Below are 17219 nucleotides of genomic sequence, written 5' to 3' on the forward strand. Positions count from 1 at the left end.
GCAAGCAAATCTTTGGAGTTTGAGGTCAGCCTGGTCTACATAGAAAGATCCTATCAGGAAAGAAAGAAGAGAAAAGAGGTGGGGAGATAGAGGGTACTTCCAAGCAGGATGGTCCTTCCTCCTGTCAACAGTCTCTGTTCACATGCATGCTACACAGAGGAAATAGGCTTCCATTCTGAATATACACCCCAATAACTTTTCCACTGCTTTTTTTGCCAAATGGTTTCATTTTAATGTATTCAACACCCTTGCTTAGACCATGAAAAGTCTAAAGCCATGAGTATAAAGCCATGAGTTTGATCCCAAACACTGGAAAAAATAGTAACTCATGATTAGCATATTGTCAGGCATGTCTGAGATGGTGACAGTGTATAAAACAAATAATGCCCTTGTTCACTTTAAACAGTGGTAGGGAATGAGGGAAAAGAAGAGGTGACCACTGGGCTACTCAAAAACAGAGCTAGGGTGCCTGTTCTTATTAGAGACACTTGTGCATTTTGAGGGGGATTGCTTGGTAATGCCAATTCACAGTATTGATTCTTCCAGTCCATGAGCTGGGGGGGTGGAGGGGGGTGTCATTCCATCCTGTAGGGTCTTCACCAATTTCCTTCTGTTTTTAAAGCTTTACTGGAAGATTTATTTTGTAATAATTGTGAATGGAATGATTTCTCTGAGTTCTTCCTCAGCCTCTTTGCTGGCAGTGTAGAGAAAGGCTGTAGGGTTTTGAATGTTGATTTTTTTTTTTTTAATTCTGCCTCTTTGTTGAAAGTGCTTGTCAATCCCATGGTTTTCTGGTGTGTAAAGTGCTTGTCAATCCCATGGTTTTCTGGTGTGTAAAGTGCTTGTCAATCCCATGGTTTTCTGGTGTGTAAAGTGCTTGTCAATCCCATGGTTTTCTGGAGTGTAAAGCCTCATCTGCAAGTAAGCTCCGCTGGCTGCTTTCTTCCTTGTTGTGTGCTTTGTTTTTGTCTCTCTTGTCTGGTTGCTGTAGCTGAGACTTTACTGTACTGAATGGGAGTGGAGAGTCTTGTTCCTGATTTCAGTTCTGAGTTTCCTGTAGTTAATAGGATGTTGGCTGTAGGTCTGTCATCTGTAGCCTTTGTTATGTTGGGATACATTCCATCTCTCGCAGGATTTTTATCACAAAATGATGTTTTATTTTGTCAGAAGCCTTTTCTGCATCTAGTAAGATGATCATTTGATTTCTGTCTTAAGTCTATTGCTTAATGAATTCCATTATTGATTAGCAAATGTGAATCATCCCTATGTCTCAGGATTAAAGCCTGCTTGCTCATGATATTTACCATGTTTTCTTGAAATCAGTTTGCAACTCTGTTGTTGAGAATTCTTCTTCTCTCTTCTTCAAGGAGCTTGGTTATAATTTTCTTTATTCTGTTTTGGTATCAGGATAATTCGGACTACATAAAAAGAAATAGCTGCAGATCATGTGAAGGCTTTGAGGCCATTTGGGTTTTTGTCTTCTGGATTGTTTAGGGGTTTTGTTGGGCTTTTGGGTTTGTTTTGGTTGTTTTTCCCCCTCCTTTGTTTTTATGTTTATGAGTGTTCTGCCTACATATGTAGGTATGTACTGTGTGTGCCTGGTATACACAGAGGTCAGAAAAGGGCAATGGATCCCCTAGAGCTAGAGTCTATGGGCAGTGTGAGCTACCATGTGGGTTCTGGGAACTGAACCTTGGTCTTCTGGAAGAGCAGCCAGTGCTCTTAACCCCTGAGCTATCTCTACAATCCCAACCATTTTTGGTTTGGTTTGGCTTTTAAAGTAGCTCAAAGAGGCTTAAAATCCACTACATGGCTCAGGATAGCCTCAAACCCTGATTCTCCTGCTTCTGTATGTAATGCTTTAAAGGAATGACTGGCTGTTTTTAGGGAGGGCTGGGAGTTAAGAGCACACACTGTGGATGAAGAATCCTCGTTTGGTTCTTGGCATTCAGGGCAGGTGGCTTGGCTTCCATCTGGCTCTAACTCCAGCTCTGGAAGCTTCAGCATCTCTGACTTCTGCAAGCACATTTGAACACATAAATATAATTAAAAATAATTTTATAAGCCAGGCATGGTGGCATGCACATAATCTTTAATCCCTTGGAATTCAAGATTCCAGCCCTTGGAAGGCAGAGGCAGGCAGATATGTGGGTAAGGTCAGCCTGGTCTACAGAGAAAGTTCTAGATGAGCCAGGGCTACACAATGAGAATACGTGCATAGTGAGAAATAAATTAGTTAATATAATTGTATTTAAAAAAAGAATTATTATCATGTAGAGAATAGACTGCAGGGGGACTGAAATAATCCCAGCAGGAAGTGACAGTGTTGGAGCCCCAGCAGTGAGGCAGTAGCTTGTGTATTTTCACATCCACAACTGTGATGCAGACTGAGAGGAGGTGTACACCTCCCAACTCACTTCCCCTGGGCAGCTATGAGAGCAGAGCTGCTACTGGCATACTGTGAGGAGGGCAGGAACAGTCAGGGTCAGAGCTCAGTTTGGGGTCATTTGTGTAGAGACCTTCTGTTCTGTCTTTCATGTATAGTGCTCTCCTGCAGAGTTCATGCCCCATTCTGCTTGACACCTTCACTGTTTCTCATCCAGCTCTGACTGTTGTTTCCTTCTTTAAATCTACCCTCCATACAACTATCAGAGAAACCTCTGAAATAAAAATAAATCCAGTGGTGTCGTTCCTGTGAAGCCTGGCCTCATCTGAGCACCCTAACAGTGTTCTCAGTAAAGTTTTTTTGTTTGTTTTGTTTTTTATTTTATGTGAGTACACTGTCACTATCTTCAGACACACCAGTAGAGGGCATCAGATCCCATTACAGATGGCTGTGAGCCACCATGTTGTTGCTGGGATTTGAACTCAGGACCTCTGGAAGAGCAGGCAGTGCTCTTAACCACTGAGCCATCTCTTCAGTCCATCTCTTTAACCTTTGCTCTTGCTCAAGTGAGTCTTTATTCATGTCTATTAAATGTTTGCTGCTTTAAAAAAGATGTTCCAGGACCAGCAGGATGGCTAAGCGAGTGAAAGCCCTTCCACCAAGAGTGACAGCCAAGTCCTCCAAGTTATCCTCTGGCTTCCACAGTATGCCATGGAATGGGTCCACAAAACAAATACATAAATGTTAAAAAAAAAAAAAAGAAAGAAAGAAAAAGAAAAAGAAACAAGGGCTGGAGAGATGGCTCAGCGGTTAAGAGCACTGACTGCTCTTCCAGAGGTCCTGAGTTCAATTCCCAGCAACCACATGGTGGCTCACAACCATCTGTAATGAGATCTGGTGCCTTCTTCTGGTGTGTCTCATATATATATACAATAAATAAATCTTTAAAAAAAAAAACAAAAATCAAGGCTGATTAAGAGCACTTGTTGTGGGGTTAGGGATTTAGCTCAGCGGTAGAGCGCTTGCCTAGCAAGCGCAAGGCCCTGGGTTCGGTCCCCAGCTCTGAAAAAAAAGAAAAGAAAAAAAGAAGAAGAAGAAGAGCACCTGTTGCTCTTACTGACGACCCAGGTTCAGTTCCCTGCACACACTTGGTGGCTCACAACCATGCATAACTCCTAACTCTAGTTTGAGACCAGCAACCTCTTCTGGTCCCTCAGGCAGCAGACACACACACACACACACACACACACACACACACACACACACACACACACTAAATCTAAAGAATGTATTTAGGCTTTTTCAAAGAAATTATAATATAGACTATTTAATATTATAATGCTTAATAACAGGCCTAGCACTGAAGCATATGCTTGTAACCCCAGTACCCAGAAGGCGGAATCAGGAAAATTATGAATTCAAGACCAACCTGAGCTACCTACTAAGACTCTGTCTCAAAGAACTAAAGGCTGGAGCATTGAGCGAGCTAAGGGGCTTAAGGTACTTTACTTGCTGCCAAGCCTCATGACCTGAATATAATCGCCAGGACACACATAGTGGAAGGAAAGATCCAGCCCCACAGATATGCTCTGACCTCTACCACATGCCAAGACATGTGCTCCCACATGCGCGCGCGCGCACACACACACACACACACACACTATATGTATATATATGTATGTATAAATGTAATACCACTTTTTAAGATTAGCAGTGTGCATAAGCCTGCCTAGCATACACTGACCCTGGGTTTGCACCTTAACATTGCAAATAATAATATTTAATAACATTGAGTTGATGGATAGATAGGCAAAAGAATGAGTAGATATATAGTAAAACACTAGGACTTTGGACTGTCTGTGTAGAGAGTGTTAGGTTTTTATTCTATAATTCAATTTTTCTGTTTCAGTTTTGTGATATTCTCTAAAGCCAGGTGTGGCACATACCTGTAATAGCACTTAGAAGGTAGAGACAAGAAGATCAGGAGTTCAGGCTCATCCTCCACTAGTTGGAGGTCAGCCTAGGGTCTGTGAGGCCTCCTTCTAAAATCAGAAAACAGGGCCAGTGAGACAGCTCAGTGGGTAAAGCACTTCCCATGAAGCCTGATACCCTGGAGGTAGATCCTAGACCCCACATGATGGAAGGAAAACAGGATTGCCCTCTGACCTCTGTACACATGCACAATAGTAGTAATAGCTGACTGCCAACAGTGGCTCTACAGCCCTCTAGCTGTGTCACTTGCACAAACCTCATCACCTTGACTGACCTCACTTGGTATATGAGTCATGTTTCTAGATCATCATGTAGTACTTCATCCTGACTCTTCATGATAGTTACAGAGCATCTCTTTCACCGATATGCCATGACTTAATTAGCTAGTGCCTAGGAGATTCCTTGGGATTGTTTACTTTTTCTCATGTTGCATGAAATACTTCAGTGGGGGCTAATGAGATGGCTCAGGAGATAAAGGCACTTGCCACCAAGCCTGAAGACCTGAGTTCAAATCCCAAGACATCACAAAAGTAAAGCACCAATTCCTGCATGGTGTCTACATTTAACCAAATAAACAGTTCATATAGGGGTTTTTTTTTTTTCCTTCTTTCTTTTTTTCAGAGCTAGGGACCGAACCCAGGGCCTTGCGCTTGCTAGGCAAGCGCTCTACCACTGAGCTAAATCCCCAACCCCTAGTTTGTTTTTTTTTTTATTAAAAAGAATTATACTTCGATGACACTGTAAGTGTACATCCTTATCCACTTGAGGGTTTCTGAAGAGTCAGTTCCTTGAGATGGAATTAAGGGGTATGAGGGAAAGAAAGTTGCTCTCCAGAAAGGTGGTGCTATATACAGTCATTTCATGTGTTCTCCCTTTTATTTTGTCTGTTATTTTATTTTGAAACAGGGTCTTTCTACATAGTCCTGGCTGTCCTGGAACTCACAGAGATCCACCTGCCTCTACCTTCCAAGTGCTGGGACTAAAAGCTGGCACATTTAGTCTGGTTCTTATGTTAACAACAGAGGCACTGGACTTGCTAATTAAAAAGTGGCAATGCATCCTTATAGCTGCCTCTCACAACAGAAACATTGTAGTTTCCAGAACTTTCTTATATCTAAGAATTTATACTTTTTTTTAAAGATTTATTTATTATATATGAGTATACTTTTGCTATCTTCAGAAGAGGGCATCAGATCTCATTACAGATGGTTGTGAACCACCATGTGGTTGCTGGGATTTGAACTCAGGACCTGTGGAAGAGTGTCAGTGCTCTTAATCACTGAGCCATCTCTCCAGCCTGAATTGATAACTTTCTTTTAGAGATACAATTTGGATACTTACAACCCACGGAGGCATCCCCTTGGTCCAACTTGTATACTTAAATAAATGTGTTCTCAGACACCTCAGATGTTTGGCCTCATCATACACTTTCTTAGCATTTTTAGAACCAAGCTCTCCCTGTTATCTTATGCCTTACTCAACCTTTGTCTGTTGGTGTTGCTGGGGTCCTGGGTCACCTTCCCTGTCCAGAAGATAAGGGACTGACTAATGAAAATGCAGTCATGATTTTCCATTGTGTTGATTTTCTGCTTATGTTGACTCATTTGCTTGTGGCATAGCATTTTTTCTTTACAAGTGATTATGAAACTGAGAGGCTGTGCATAAGCAAAGCCAACAATCTTCCACAATGTTACCACCTTCCCCTTACACATGTGTTCCCTTTGCTTAATGCATTCTTGAAAGTCTTCTGACTTTGTGCTGATGTTCTCCCCTAGTTCTTCCAGAAGGCAGCGCTGAATGTGCGAGACAACGTTGGTGAAGAGGTGGATGCAGAACAGTTGATTCAGGAGGCCTGCCGCAGCTGCCTGGAGCAGGTAAGGGCCAAGGGATGCAGACAAAGGTTCAAGGTGGGCTAAGAGTGGGGGACATGAGGAAGCCACTTACATCTGGTTGAGCTTAGGGCAGCTGCTGACAACTGAAGCAGCATACACATGTGCCAGGAGCCATACAGGTCATGCATGTTCATCCCTGTGTGACCAAGGAAGAAACTGCTTACCAAACTGACAGAAACCGAAGGAAATAGTGGTTATCTGGGAAGCTACAGTAGCTAGCGGGTAGAAGGTTGATTCAGTTTGGTACATGTTGTCATTCTTGTTTACTTGATATCTGCTTAGGAAAGTACTTGTAAATTGTACACACATACACAAATGCAGTGGTAACAGTGTATTGTGATATAAACCAACACATTATACCCCCTCATGTATGTAATATCTGTTAGCTTTGCCACAATAAAGCAAATGAAAAAGGCAAAGAAGGGCCAATAAGATGTTTGCTACCAAGCCTGATAGCCGGAGTTTAATTTCCCAGAACCCATTCCCACAAGCTGTCCTCTGACCTACATAAGTGTCCACACACATACATATACATGCAGTCAATAAATAAATAAAATTTTGTCACGTTTTTAAAAAGGAAAACAAATTGTAATTTAAGATCTGCCTCGCCTCTGCAAGTGGTTGGTGAATCCCCTTCAAGTAGTCTTAGCTTCTTTGGGTCATGGGGCCTGGCACCCTTTTTGTCCTCCTGCATCTCAGGTGTGGTCAGGAGACTTGACATCATTTCTATAATTGACTGTTTCAGACACTAGAGAACCTGATGCTTGTGTCAGCTGTGCTATTAATGGAGACTGTCAGCATCCAGCATGTGCTTTGCTTGACTGTGAACTTGTTAACGATGCCTTGCTTGGCTGTGACGAGATTCAGAAAGGAGCAAAGACACTGCCTGATCCCCAGCTCTGGGAGGGCACAGCTCCCCAGAAGAACACTGGAAACAGACCTGCTTCTTGGAGACTATGTTGTTTTAGCCAACAAATTCCTAAGAGGCCAGACTGTTTACTGCAGGAATGAGCGTCATGTGTGAACAACTGTAACCGTTGCTAACAGACATTTGCTGATAGTGTCCCTAAGGTTGAACTGAAGGAGGATAAATTGAAAGATCTCTCTTCATTCACCTGCATCTCAAATCCCTTTCCTCTGGGTGTTTGTGTGTATCCGTGTGCATGTGTGTAAGTGGTCCACGGCAAGTATATAAAGTCAGAAGATGACTGTATATAAATAAAGTCAGAAGATGACTGTCTGACATTCTTCCTTCCTCCAAGTAATACCTGAACTCACTCAGATCATCAGGCGGCAAATGCATTTACCTTCTGAGCTAGCTCACTGGTCCCTGTCTTTTTATTTCTCACTCCACTTGTTATTTATTGAGGGCCTACTATGTGCTTCTTAGTATCAGGCACCATCGATGTGCACTCCCATGACAATACCCAACAAATGTCCAGTAAGAGAGCTTCCTAGAAGATGAAGAGTTCAGGGCAAGAAAGGGTGTGGTGTGTCTAAGGAGTGAGTGAGGAGAGTGTTACCAGTTCCATAGGGTAATGGCGTGGTATATAGACAGCACGGCTGTAGTAGGCAGAGCATGCAGCCCCAGTGGATGGTGTGGGTGTGTAATCACAGAGTGGCCTAGTGTCATTTGCATTTTAGCAAGATAACTATGAACTGGAGTACAGCTCAGCAGCAAGGTGTTTGCCTGGGCTCCATCCCCAATAATCAAAAGGTAAAAGAAACATCGTCCTGGCTGCTTCGGGGACACTGGATTGGAAAAGGATTTAGGAGACTCCTGAGGAATTCGGATAAGATGTAAAGATGAAGAAGGGTCAGGAGAGATGGCTCAGTGGGCAAGGTGCTTGTCACAAAAGCCTGACAACCTGAGACTAACCCCCCAAGCCCACCTAAAGGGGAGAGAACCAACGCCATAAAGCTGTCATCTGACTCCCTCGTGTGTGTAGGGGTTGAGGCATATATGCCACAAACACACACACACACACACACACACACACATACACACACAATAATAGTAGTTATAATAATAATTTTTTTTTAGAATGTTAAGTAGGCATGACCAGCATTCACTGTCCCCTGCTTTTTTTTTTTTTTTTTTTTTTTTGGTTCTTTTTTTCAGAGCTGGGGACCGAACCCAGGGCATTGCGATTCCTAGGCAAGCGCTCTACCACTGAGCTAAATCCCCAACCCCTGTCCCCTGCTTTTGAATGCCAGGTGTGGTAGTCCTGGGGCTCAGGAATAGAGGCAAGAGGATCTCTGAGATTAAGGCCAGCCTGGTGAAGGCATGTGAAGTCTACACCAGCCTGTGCTACACAGTAAGATCCTGTCTGTAGAAACAACAAAAAAGGCCTGGAGAGATGGCTCAGCCATTAACACTGACTGCTCTTCCAGAGGGCATGAATTCAGTTCCCAGCACCCACAGGAGAGCTCAGAGTTGTCTATAACTCTAGTCCTATGGGATCCAATGCCCTCTTCTAGTATGGGAACAAATAGCTGGGCATAGTGGTGCACACCTTTAATCCCAGCATCTGAGAGGCACAGACAGGTGAATTTCTGAGTTTCAGACTAGCCTGGTCTACAGAGTTGAATTCCAGAATAGCTAGGGCTACACAGAGAAACACTGTCAAAAGAAAATGTTTTACTTACACACACACACACACACACACACACACACACACACACACACACACACACACACATTAATAAAATTTGTTTTAGGCCTCCCTTGTCTAAAACATACACATTTACTTGATTAGAAAATTCTTCAGACTACACGTGATGATTTACACTAGGATTATTTTATTCACTGCTGGTGGAAGTTATTTATTTTACACTAACCTTGTGGGTTCCGAAGCATCCTTACCCACTGCCAACTTCCAGCCCAGTGTTTTAGTTCGGGTAGGTTAAGTCCTGGTTCTCTTGCCTTCACTCCTTATGCCCTTTTTTCCTTCTCAGTGTTCCTTCTCTCTGACCCTTCCTTGTGTTTGTTTGGGGGAAATGGCTGAGCTCCCCTCCCATGTATTCCCTTGAGTTTTCTCGTTTGCGTTTGTTCACTTTATTTTTGCAGATAGCATTTTTCACTGAGAGGGTTTGTACAGCAGGGCACTGGTGGAGCGTACTTTTAATCCCAGCATTGAGGAGGCACACATAGGCAGGTGGTCTCAGTTCAAGGCCAACCTAGTCCACAGAGTGAGTTCCAGAACAGCCAGGGCCACACTGAAAAACCTGTCTCAGAAATTAGAGGGAGGGAGAGGTGTTTGCACACGTCTTTAATCTCAGCACTGAGGAATCAGAACCAGGCAGATCTCTGTGTTTGAGGCCAACCTGGTCTATATGACAAGCTCTCCGAGTAATGCTTAAGAGTATAGACGTAGCTGGGCGTATTCCAAGCCTCTAGCTCAGCAACGAGGAGGCAGAGGCAGAGCAGTTTTAAGTTGGATGCCAGCCTGGCTACCTAGCAAGTCCTCAGTGAGCTTGGCCTCATGGAAAGACCCTTTCTCAAAACAAGGGTTGGCAAGATGGCTCCAAAATTAAAGGTGCTTGCCTGACAGCACGTGGGAAAGACAGCTGACAGGTCTGACTTACACACACACACACACACACACAAATGCATACACATCTTTTTTCCCTTAGAGTTGCATGAATGTGCAGCAGTCCTGAGGGTCAACCTCCTAAGTGCTGAGATTAACGTGAGTTGGCTGTTGTGCTTCGAGGCCTCATACACACTGAGCACAGGCCAGCCTTTGGTGCCTCACCAGCCCCTTCCCTTTCCTCCATAGTCACAGGCAGAAACAGAATGTGCTTCATAGCCACTTTTCATAAATGGATGTGTGTGCTGGTGCCTTCCTGGCCTGCTCCTCTTTGAACATAATGTGAGTGTGAACTACAGGAAACTACCCGTTCGGAGATTTACAGTCGTACTCCCCACCAAGCACTGACTGTCAGCACTGGTCTTCCCTTTCAGGCAAAGCTACTCTTTTCAGATGGAGAAAAAGTGATACCCAGATTGGCCCATGAACTTCCAGGGATCAAGGTGAGAATCACTGCCTAGGGCCTTGGGAGAGGAGAGTGAAGTGGGAGGCAGGTAAAGTATGTGGACCTGGGAAATGACACACCATCTGTAGAACCAGGTCCAAAGCCACCATTCAAGACTCCTGAGACCTAGGTCAGGTGGTAGCCTCTGGAGTCCAGGGCCCGTTTACTGTAGCCGCATAAGACTTCAGCTCCCAGGCACCAGCCTTGCACGGACTTCTTCCCTTTTTCTACAGCGTGGCCGGCAGGCAGAAGAGGAGTCCCACCGAGGAAGCCCCATTCCCAAAAAGGTAAGCAAGTAAGTCCTTGTTGGAGCTTCCAGCTGGGAAAGGGCCCTTCGGTTCCAAAAGAAGACCTGGGCTTTCATTACCTTTGGGCTTTTCCAGGCATGGGGTGGCAAGGAGAGAAACAGTCGCTCTCCAAGGCACTTCCAATGTCATTTGTTTTCTCTGGACAATCATCTGTCCTGGAGACTGACCTGGCCCCAGCAGACTAGACCAGGGATGCCCCCCCAGACCAGGGCTCTGACAGCTCTTCTCTGTGCAGAGGAAAGGTCGGCCTCCTGGACATGTCCTGTCAAATGACCGCGCAGCTGCTGGCATGGTGTGAGTAGGGGTTACCAGTGCTGTAAGAGCTAAAGGGAATTGGGGGGTGAGGTGGGTTGCCATGAGTGGGAAAAAGCCAGGAATGAAAGTCTGGCAGACTCGGGTCCATTGGTGTAAGCTACTGTGGGAGAGGATTCCCAACCCAGAGATGGAGTTGTTTTGTCCTGCTTTACACAGCCCACAACAGTTCCAACTTGATTAAACCCCAGACCTGATTCATGTCTGAATGTTCAGAGTTGATCTAAGTACAAGCTTACAAGTACTCTGTAAAGAGTACTCTGTAAAAATTTAGCAGATTTTTTTTTTAAAGTCACTATTACTTGCCCTAGTAGGCTCCAGTAGCAGGCACCTGAGATCTCTACACTTAGGAGGTGAAGTCAGGATGATTCTGGTTATCCTCAGCTACACAGTGACTAGTGGCTTAAAGGCCAGTCTGGACTATATGAGACACTGTCACAAAAAAAAAAAAAAAAAAACAAAAACAAAAACAAAAACTAATCATACAATTATTAGAAGCACTATTAGAGACTAGAGGATGGTTCTTTTCTTTTCAAAGAGCTCTTTTAAGTTCTATTTAGAGAGCATTCTTAGATACATCACAAAATGAGTAGAAGATTCAGGGTAATAAATCCTCCCTCCCTGCCCCATACATGTGTACCTGTTAGCAACAACTGACACTAGAATGGCACGTTTGTTAGAGTTTATGACTGCCTCAGCTTACCGCCATCATGGAGCCTGCAGGCTGCTGTGGGGTTCATTCCTGCTGTTGTGAGTTTGGGCAAAGTTATAACGATCTGTATCCAGTTACAGCATCCTTTCTGCAGCCTTTTTAAAAGTCCTGTCTTGGAGACAGGGTCTTACTCTAAACCATTTTTGGCCTGAACTCACTAAGTAGACCAGGCATTTTCACCCTCATGAACACAAGGTGGACAGGGTAGCTGCCGGCCTGACCTCCTTCCCACAGAAGAGAAAGCTGCAGTGGGACACACCTGGCCTTGCCCGTTGCTAGGCTCTGAGGTAGTTTCTGCTCTAGGCCTTCTTTTCTTCATATTTTTTTAATTAGGGTTTTATTTTTATGTACATTGGTGGTTTGCCTGCATGTATGTCTGCATGTCAGATCCCCTGAAACTGGAATTGCAGACAGTTGTGAACTGCTGTGTGGGTGCTGGGAACTGAACCTAGGTCTTCTGGAAGAGCAGCTGTGCCTTTCATTGCTGAGCCGCCTCTCCAGCCCCTCCTTTTTATTTCTAATGACTGCCAGAAAACAGTACACCATCATCACTTGGCCCTCCAGTGACATCCCTCCCTCCATCACTTGGAGAATTCACCTGGTTTTTTTTTCTTCTGAGCAGATGGAAACCAAAATCCTGTGAACCAATTCGCCGAGAAGGCCCCAAGGTACGCTTGTGTGAACATGACAGTGACCGAGACTCTGGGCCCCTGTGAGGCAGAGATTGGAAGTGATGATACGTGCTATGTTCACACCATTCCAGACCCATCTTCCCTGTCTCCCTGCCTTCGGCCACTATGGCCTCCAGACAGTGTTCCAAGGAAGGACTAGAATTAGAAGGAAAGTAAAGAGCTGGGCTGGGCAGCAGATACTGTCTGGCGTATGAAGGCCCTAGGTGTGATCCTAACACACGCTGTACTGAGGACACGCCCTGTCCGCGCTCTGCTGCCTTCCCTTGCCTGTCTGGCCCTCCATCAGCCCCCTCTGCTCCCTAAGCTTCATGTCTACATTCATGTCATATATACATAGGTGATTTATATGTATATATGGGATCTAGGAACTGCACATGAGAAAGCGTACAGTATTGTCTTTCTGAAACTTACTTGATTAATTTAATGTGACCCCTGCAGTTGCATCATTTTCCTGCAGGTGGAATGACTTCCTTCTTTCCTGGAATTAGAGGGAAACTTAAAAGCTGGGCTAAAGGCTCAGCCCTGTAGTAGAGCTCTCGTCTGGCATGAACGAGGCCCTGGTTTTGATTAGTTTTTAATAGATAATTTTAAAATTCAGAGCACAGTGCTGACGCGTGTATCCCAACACTTGGGAGGCAGAGGCAGGAAGATCACTGCAAGTTCAAGGCTAAAAGTAAGTTTCTAAAAGGGAGAATTAAGTCTTTAAACTGACAGCTGCTAACACTTGCTGCTTTGTCTGTGAAGACACCACCCAGGATTTTGTGCTCTGCTGGCTCACTTATCTTTGTGATGCTGTGACAAGATGCAGATCGTGTCCCTGTTTGGGCTTGAGAGTCCTTCCTGCCATCCCCTGTTGGGCTGGTGGCATCTTGTTTCCTGGCATTATCTCACGCTCCCAATACACTTGAAGCTTGCCTCGGCATACAGCTGCTGGTGATAAAGCCAAGCATGAGGCCCTGATCTGTTAATGCCTTTAGCCTCTGCCACCTCCAAGATACTTTTGCAATTTTATTTATGATCAGAATTCTTTATTGAAATGTGGATGCCTAGTGAGGCATCCTTGTTAGAACTTTATTAAATAAGTTAGCTACTGTCTTTGTTACAGTTTCTATTGGTGTGGTAAAATGCCATGGCCAAGAGCAACTTAGGGAGGACAGGGTTAATCTCATCTTACACTTCCACATCACAGTCCGTCAGCAAGGGGAAGTCAGAACAGGAACTCAGGGCAGGAAGTTGACGCAGAGACCATAGAGGGTGCTGCTTAATGACTTGCTCCTTGTGGCCGGCCCACTTGGCCTGCTTCGTCCCCATCTCCCCCATTGAATTCACAGATACCTGCCTGTTTTTGCCTCCCAAATGCTGGGATTAAAGCCATGAGCTACTGTGCCTGTTAACCTTTCTTGTAGAACCTAGGGCCACCAGCCCAGAGGTGGCGGCGTGCACCATGGGCAGGGGCCTCCCCATAAATCACTAATTATGAAATTGCTCTGCAGGCAGAGAGGGGCATCTTCTCAGCTAAGAAAGAATCCTCTTCCCAGACATTGGCATTGAATGAGCCACCTCATCCACCTCATCTAGCCCTCCCTCTGCTTCCCTACAGTTGTAATTTCCGTGTTGCTCTAGAGAGGGGAAGTGAGTGAAAGACAACTGAGAAAGCACAGACAACTGGAGTCCATAGCCACACTGATGGGTTGTGCTGTGTGACCACAGCACAGACCATATAGAACCACTAGATTCTAAAATCTTCAAGAAATTTCTCGAGTTCTAAAACTGGTGATCCAGGTTCTCCTGAATCTTTATGTTTTCTCCAAACCCCCTTTTTGGTCCTAAAAAGAGGTCTTCCTCAGCATGACCCATATGGTAGGCATCCCCAGTACTATTTCCCTGGCCCACTTCACCCAAATCTCCTCTGTGTGGCTATTAATGCATTTACTTACTGTGCGTGCATGCGTGCACAAGATCATCTGAAGGTCAGTGACCCTCCCAGGGGTTGGTTCTCTCCTTCCACTGTGTGGTCTTGGGGATCAGATGCACATCACCATGCTCAGGGCACATGCTCTTGCCCATTGAGCCATCTCACCAGCTCTCTGGGTCTTTTTAGTATAAAGCTTTTATATGTATGTGAGTATGTATGTGGGTGCCCATTAAGGTCAGAAGAGAGCATTATATTCCCTTGAAGCTGGTGGTTGTAAGTTGCCTGATTCAAACTCATCCTCTGTAAGACCTCCAGTGCCTCTTGTCCATGGTGGGCTCAGGGATCTTACTTATCCACGATTATGGCCTCAGACCAAGTCTTTTTTTTTTTTTTTTTTGGTTCTTTTTTTTCGGAGCTGGGGACCGAACCCAGGGCCTTACGCTTCCTAGGCAAGCGCTCTACCACTGAGCTAAATCCCCAACCCTCTCAGACCAAGTCTTACACACTTCCCAGGTTTCTTTGTCCCTCTCATACCTTCAGCTCTCAACCTTGTAGTTTCTTCCTGTTTTGCTAGTCCTCACTGCCGGAAGTTGCACAGGCGTGGCAAACAGCTTATCTAGGGTGTGAGGGCCATCTGCCTACAACATATGTCACTCCAGTGGTGCCTAGAGTTGACTAAGGTGATGTGGCAGGCTTGGCAGGTGGACTGTCCCACCCTCGCCATTCCATGTGCACCCCTCCTAAAGCTGCATCTCATTCTAAGAGAGTGACTCACCTTCCTTGGCAGAGCACGGTCATTTTCTGGTCAGAGGTACACAGGCGCTATGCCCCCAGCCAGAACCTCCAAATAAGCTCTCAGACACAGCAGATCCAACATTGTAATGAGGATCTCTCTTCATAAAACATTAGTGTTTGTTGTTTTGTTATTCTGAGATAGGCTCTCACTGTATGTAGCCTAGGCTAGCCCTGAACTCAGTATCCTTCTCAGCCTCACAGGTGTGTACCACTGTGACAAAAAGTGAGCTCCACTTTATGTGCTGATGATTGTAACAGAACACAGGGCCTCCCGTGTTCAGCTCCTGTCTATTTCTTACCTTAGCTAATGTTGCCTGTTGTCTTCCCTCGCCTCTGCATCCAGTCCAGCCCTTACCTATGAATGCACTACAGTTCCTGTCTGCTTTCTCCTCCTCCTCACTTTTGCCATAGCTTAGGCCCTCCATTCTGATTTGTCATAGCAGCCTCACTCTCTTGTGTGTCATCCACATTGCTGAAAGAGTAAACTATCCTTAAAGCACATCAGGCTTACTCCAGTAGACGCTGTAGTGGTTCTGTGTGACCACAGCACAACCCATCAGTGTGGCGAGGGACTCCAGTTGTCTGTGCTTTCTCACTTGCCTCTCACTCATTTTCCCTTTCTTAGCGTAACACAGAAACTACCTAGTTTGTTCAGTGTTCCAAACCAGTGCTCCTCAGCCTTTATATACTGCACTCTGCAGGATGCCCCTTCCCTCCCTACCTGTCTGATTTGCACTCACCGTTCCAGAGGTAACTTCAGGGGTTAGCTCTTCAAGAGAGACCTGTCTGTTTTATCCATCCCTTTATACACCTCCCATGTCTTGCACCCAGCCATGTCATGGCCCCCTCAGATGGTCCATCAGATAGTCTTGCAATCAGTCTGTGTCTTAACTCATCTCTCTATCCTCAGTGTCTAGCACAGAGCCTAACATTGTAAGTACTCTATTCCCTGCATAAACTATCAAGTAATGGATAAGGAGGGAGGAAGAAAGGACAGGGAAGGAGTGTCACGACCCCTTACTGGCCTGTTTTTGTTTTTGTTTTTGTTTTTCCAGTGGGACCCAGCTCGGCTGAATGAATCTACCACCTTTGTTTTGGGGTCTCGAGCCAACAAGTAAGTCTGAGACCCTTGGTACTAATGGGGAGGATTGGCTGACGGCTCACTAACGGGGCCAGCACCTACTGCCACTCTTCCTTCATTTTTCAGGGCCTTAGGGATGGGAGGCACCAGAGGGAGGATTTACATCAAGCACCCACACCTCTTTAAGGTAGGTGAGCGCGGGGTTGGGGATTTAGCTCAGTGGTAGAGCGCTTGCCTAGGAAGCGCAAGGCCCTGGGTTGGTCCCCAGCTCTGAAAAAAAAGAACAAAAAAAAAAAGGTAGGTGAGCGCTGGAGGGGAGAGCCATGCCACTGTGGTTGTAGACAGCCTTGGAAACTGAGGCATAGAGAAGCTTGGACAAACACTGACTTGGTAGTCAAAACATCTGGAATTGGGTTCCCTTACCTGCACCCTTTGCCCAGCTATGCCAAGCCCAGTGTAGAGAGCTCCCTTTGCCTGCCTCATGGGATTGTTCCTGGAAAGGAAGTGCAGCCAGGTGCAAGTCTGCAGTCCCCTACACTCTGCAGCTCAAGCTAAAGCATGGCACACAGGCACGGTCCACCCTGCCCAGCGTCTTTTCTGCCTTTAGTCTTGTACAGTTTTATTTTGTTTGTTTTGGAGACAGGGTTTCTCTGTGTAATCCTGGCTGTCCTGGAACTGGCTCTGTAGATCAGGCTAGCCTCAAATTAAGAAATTCTCCTGCCTCTACCTTCTGAGTACTGGGACCAAAGGCATGTACCAGTACCACCAGGCAACTGACTGATATTTTTACAGAAAAACCTGTTGTCAGTGATATCTCGATGGCTTATCTGTCCTACACAAATAATTTGCCATCATCTTACTTGTAACAACAGCATAGACGTCACAGGATTGCTTTTAAACAGAGTCTCACGCTGCCCAGGCTGTTCCCTCACTCACTCCAGGCCCTCAGCCTCCACCTGCCGAGTGCTAGGATTACAGGCCTGTGCCCAGCCAGCCCTTCCTTACTGGTGGATAGTCTCTTCCAAACTTTTGTAATAAAAACTGTTCCAACAAGTGTTCTTGTTTATATCTCTAGATGAGTCTAAGGGTAAATGCC

The 17219-nt window shown here is 45.4% G+C and overlaps 1 protein-coding gene and 1 long non-coding RNA gene across 17 annotated transcripts in view; one reads left to right on the forward strand and one right to left on the reverse strand.

Annotated features, from left to right (window-relative positions):
• Dnttip1 (deoxynucleotidyltransferase, terminal, interacting protein 1) overlaps window positions 1–17219 on the forward strand; it is a 30117-nt gene that overhangs the window by 8792 nt on the left and 4106 nt on the right. For 7 of the 16 annotated variants that reach the window (XM_087647531.1, XM_087647547.1, XM_087647526.1 and 4 more), the window contains 7 exons: window positions 6154–6252; window positions 10238–10306; window positions 10542–10595; window positions 10852–10910; window positions 12263–12308; window positions 16098–16156; window positions 16250–16310. In XM_087647531.1, the coding sequence (XP_087503657.1) occupies window positions 6154–6252; window positions 10238–10306; window positions 10542–10595; window positions 10852–10910; window positions 12263–12308; window positions 16098–16156; window positions 16250–16310 (447 nt within the window). Of the gene's footprint in view, window positions 1–6153; window positions 6253–7015; window positions 7511–10237; window positions 10307–10541; window positions 10596–10851; window positions 10911–12262; window positions 12309–12930; window positions 13006–16097; window positions 16157–16249; window positions 16311–17219 lie in introns of those variants that run through there. The other 9 variants (XM_087647511.1, XM_087647519.1, XM_087647520.1 and 6 more) reach the window with 2 other exon arrangements.
• On the reverse strand, window positions 688–12350 carry LOC147995803 (uncharacterized). The gene is made up of 3 exons (XR_015684821.1): window positions 12239–12350; window positions 6323–6406; window positions 688–2016 (listed from the first exon to the last, which is right to left on the reverse strand). It is a non-coding gene; the product is annotated as an uncharacterized LOC147995803 (long non-coding RNA).

The sequence above is a fragment of the Rattus norvegicus genome, chromosome 3 (genome assembly GCF_021556685.1).
Source record: "Rattus norvegicus strain SHRSP/BbbUtx chromosome 3, alternate assembly SHRSP_T2T, whole genome shotgun sequence".
NCBI classification, from domain to species: Eukaryota; Metazoa; Chordata; class Mammalia; order Rodentia; family Muridae; genus Rattus; species Rattus norvegicus.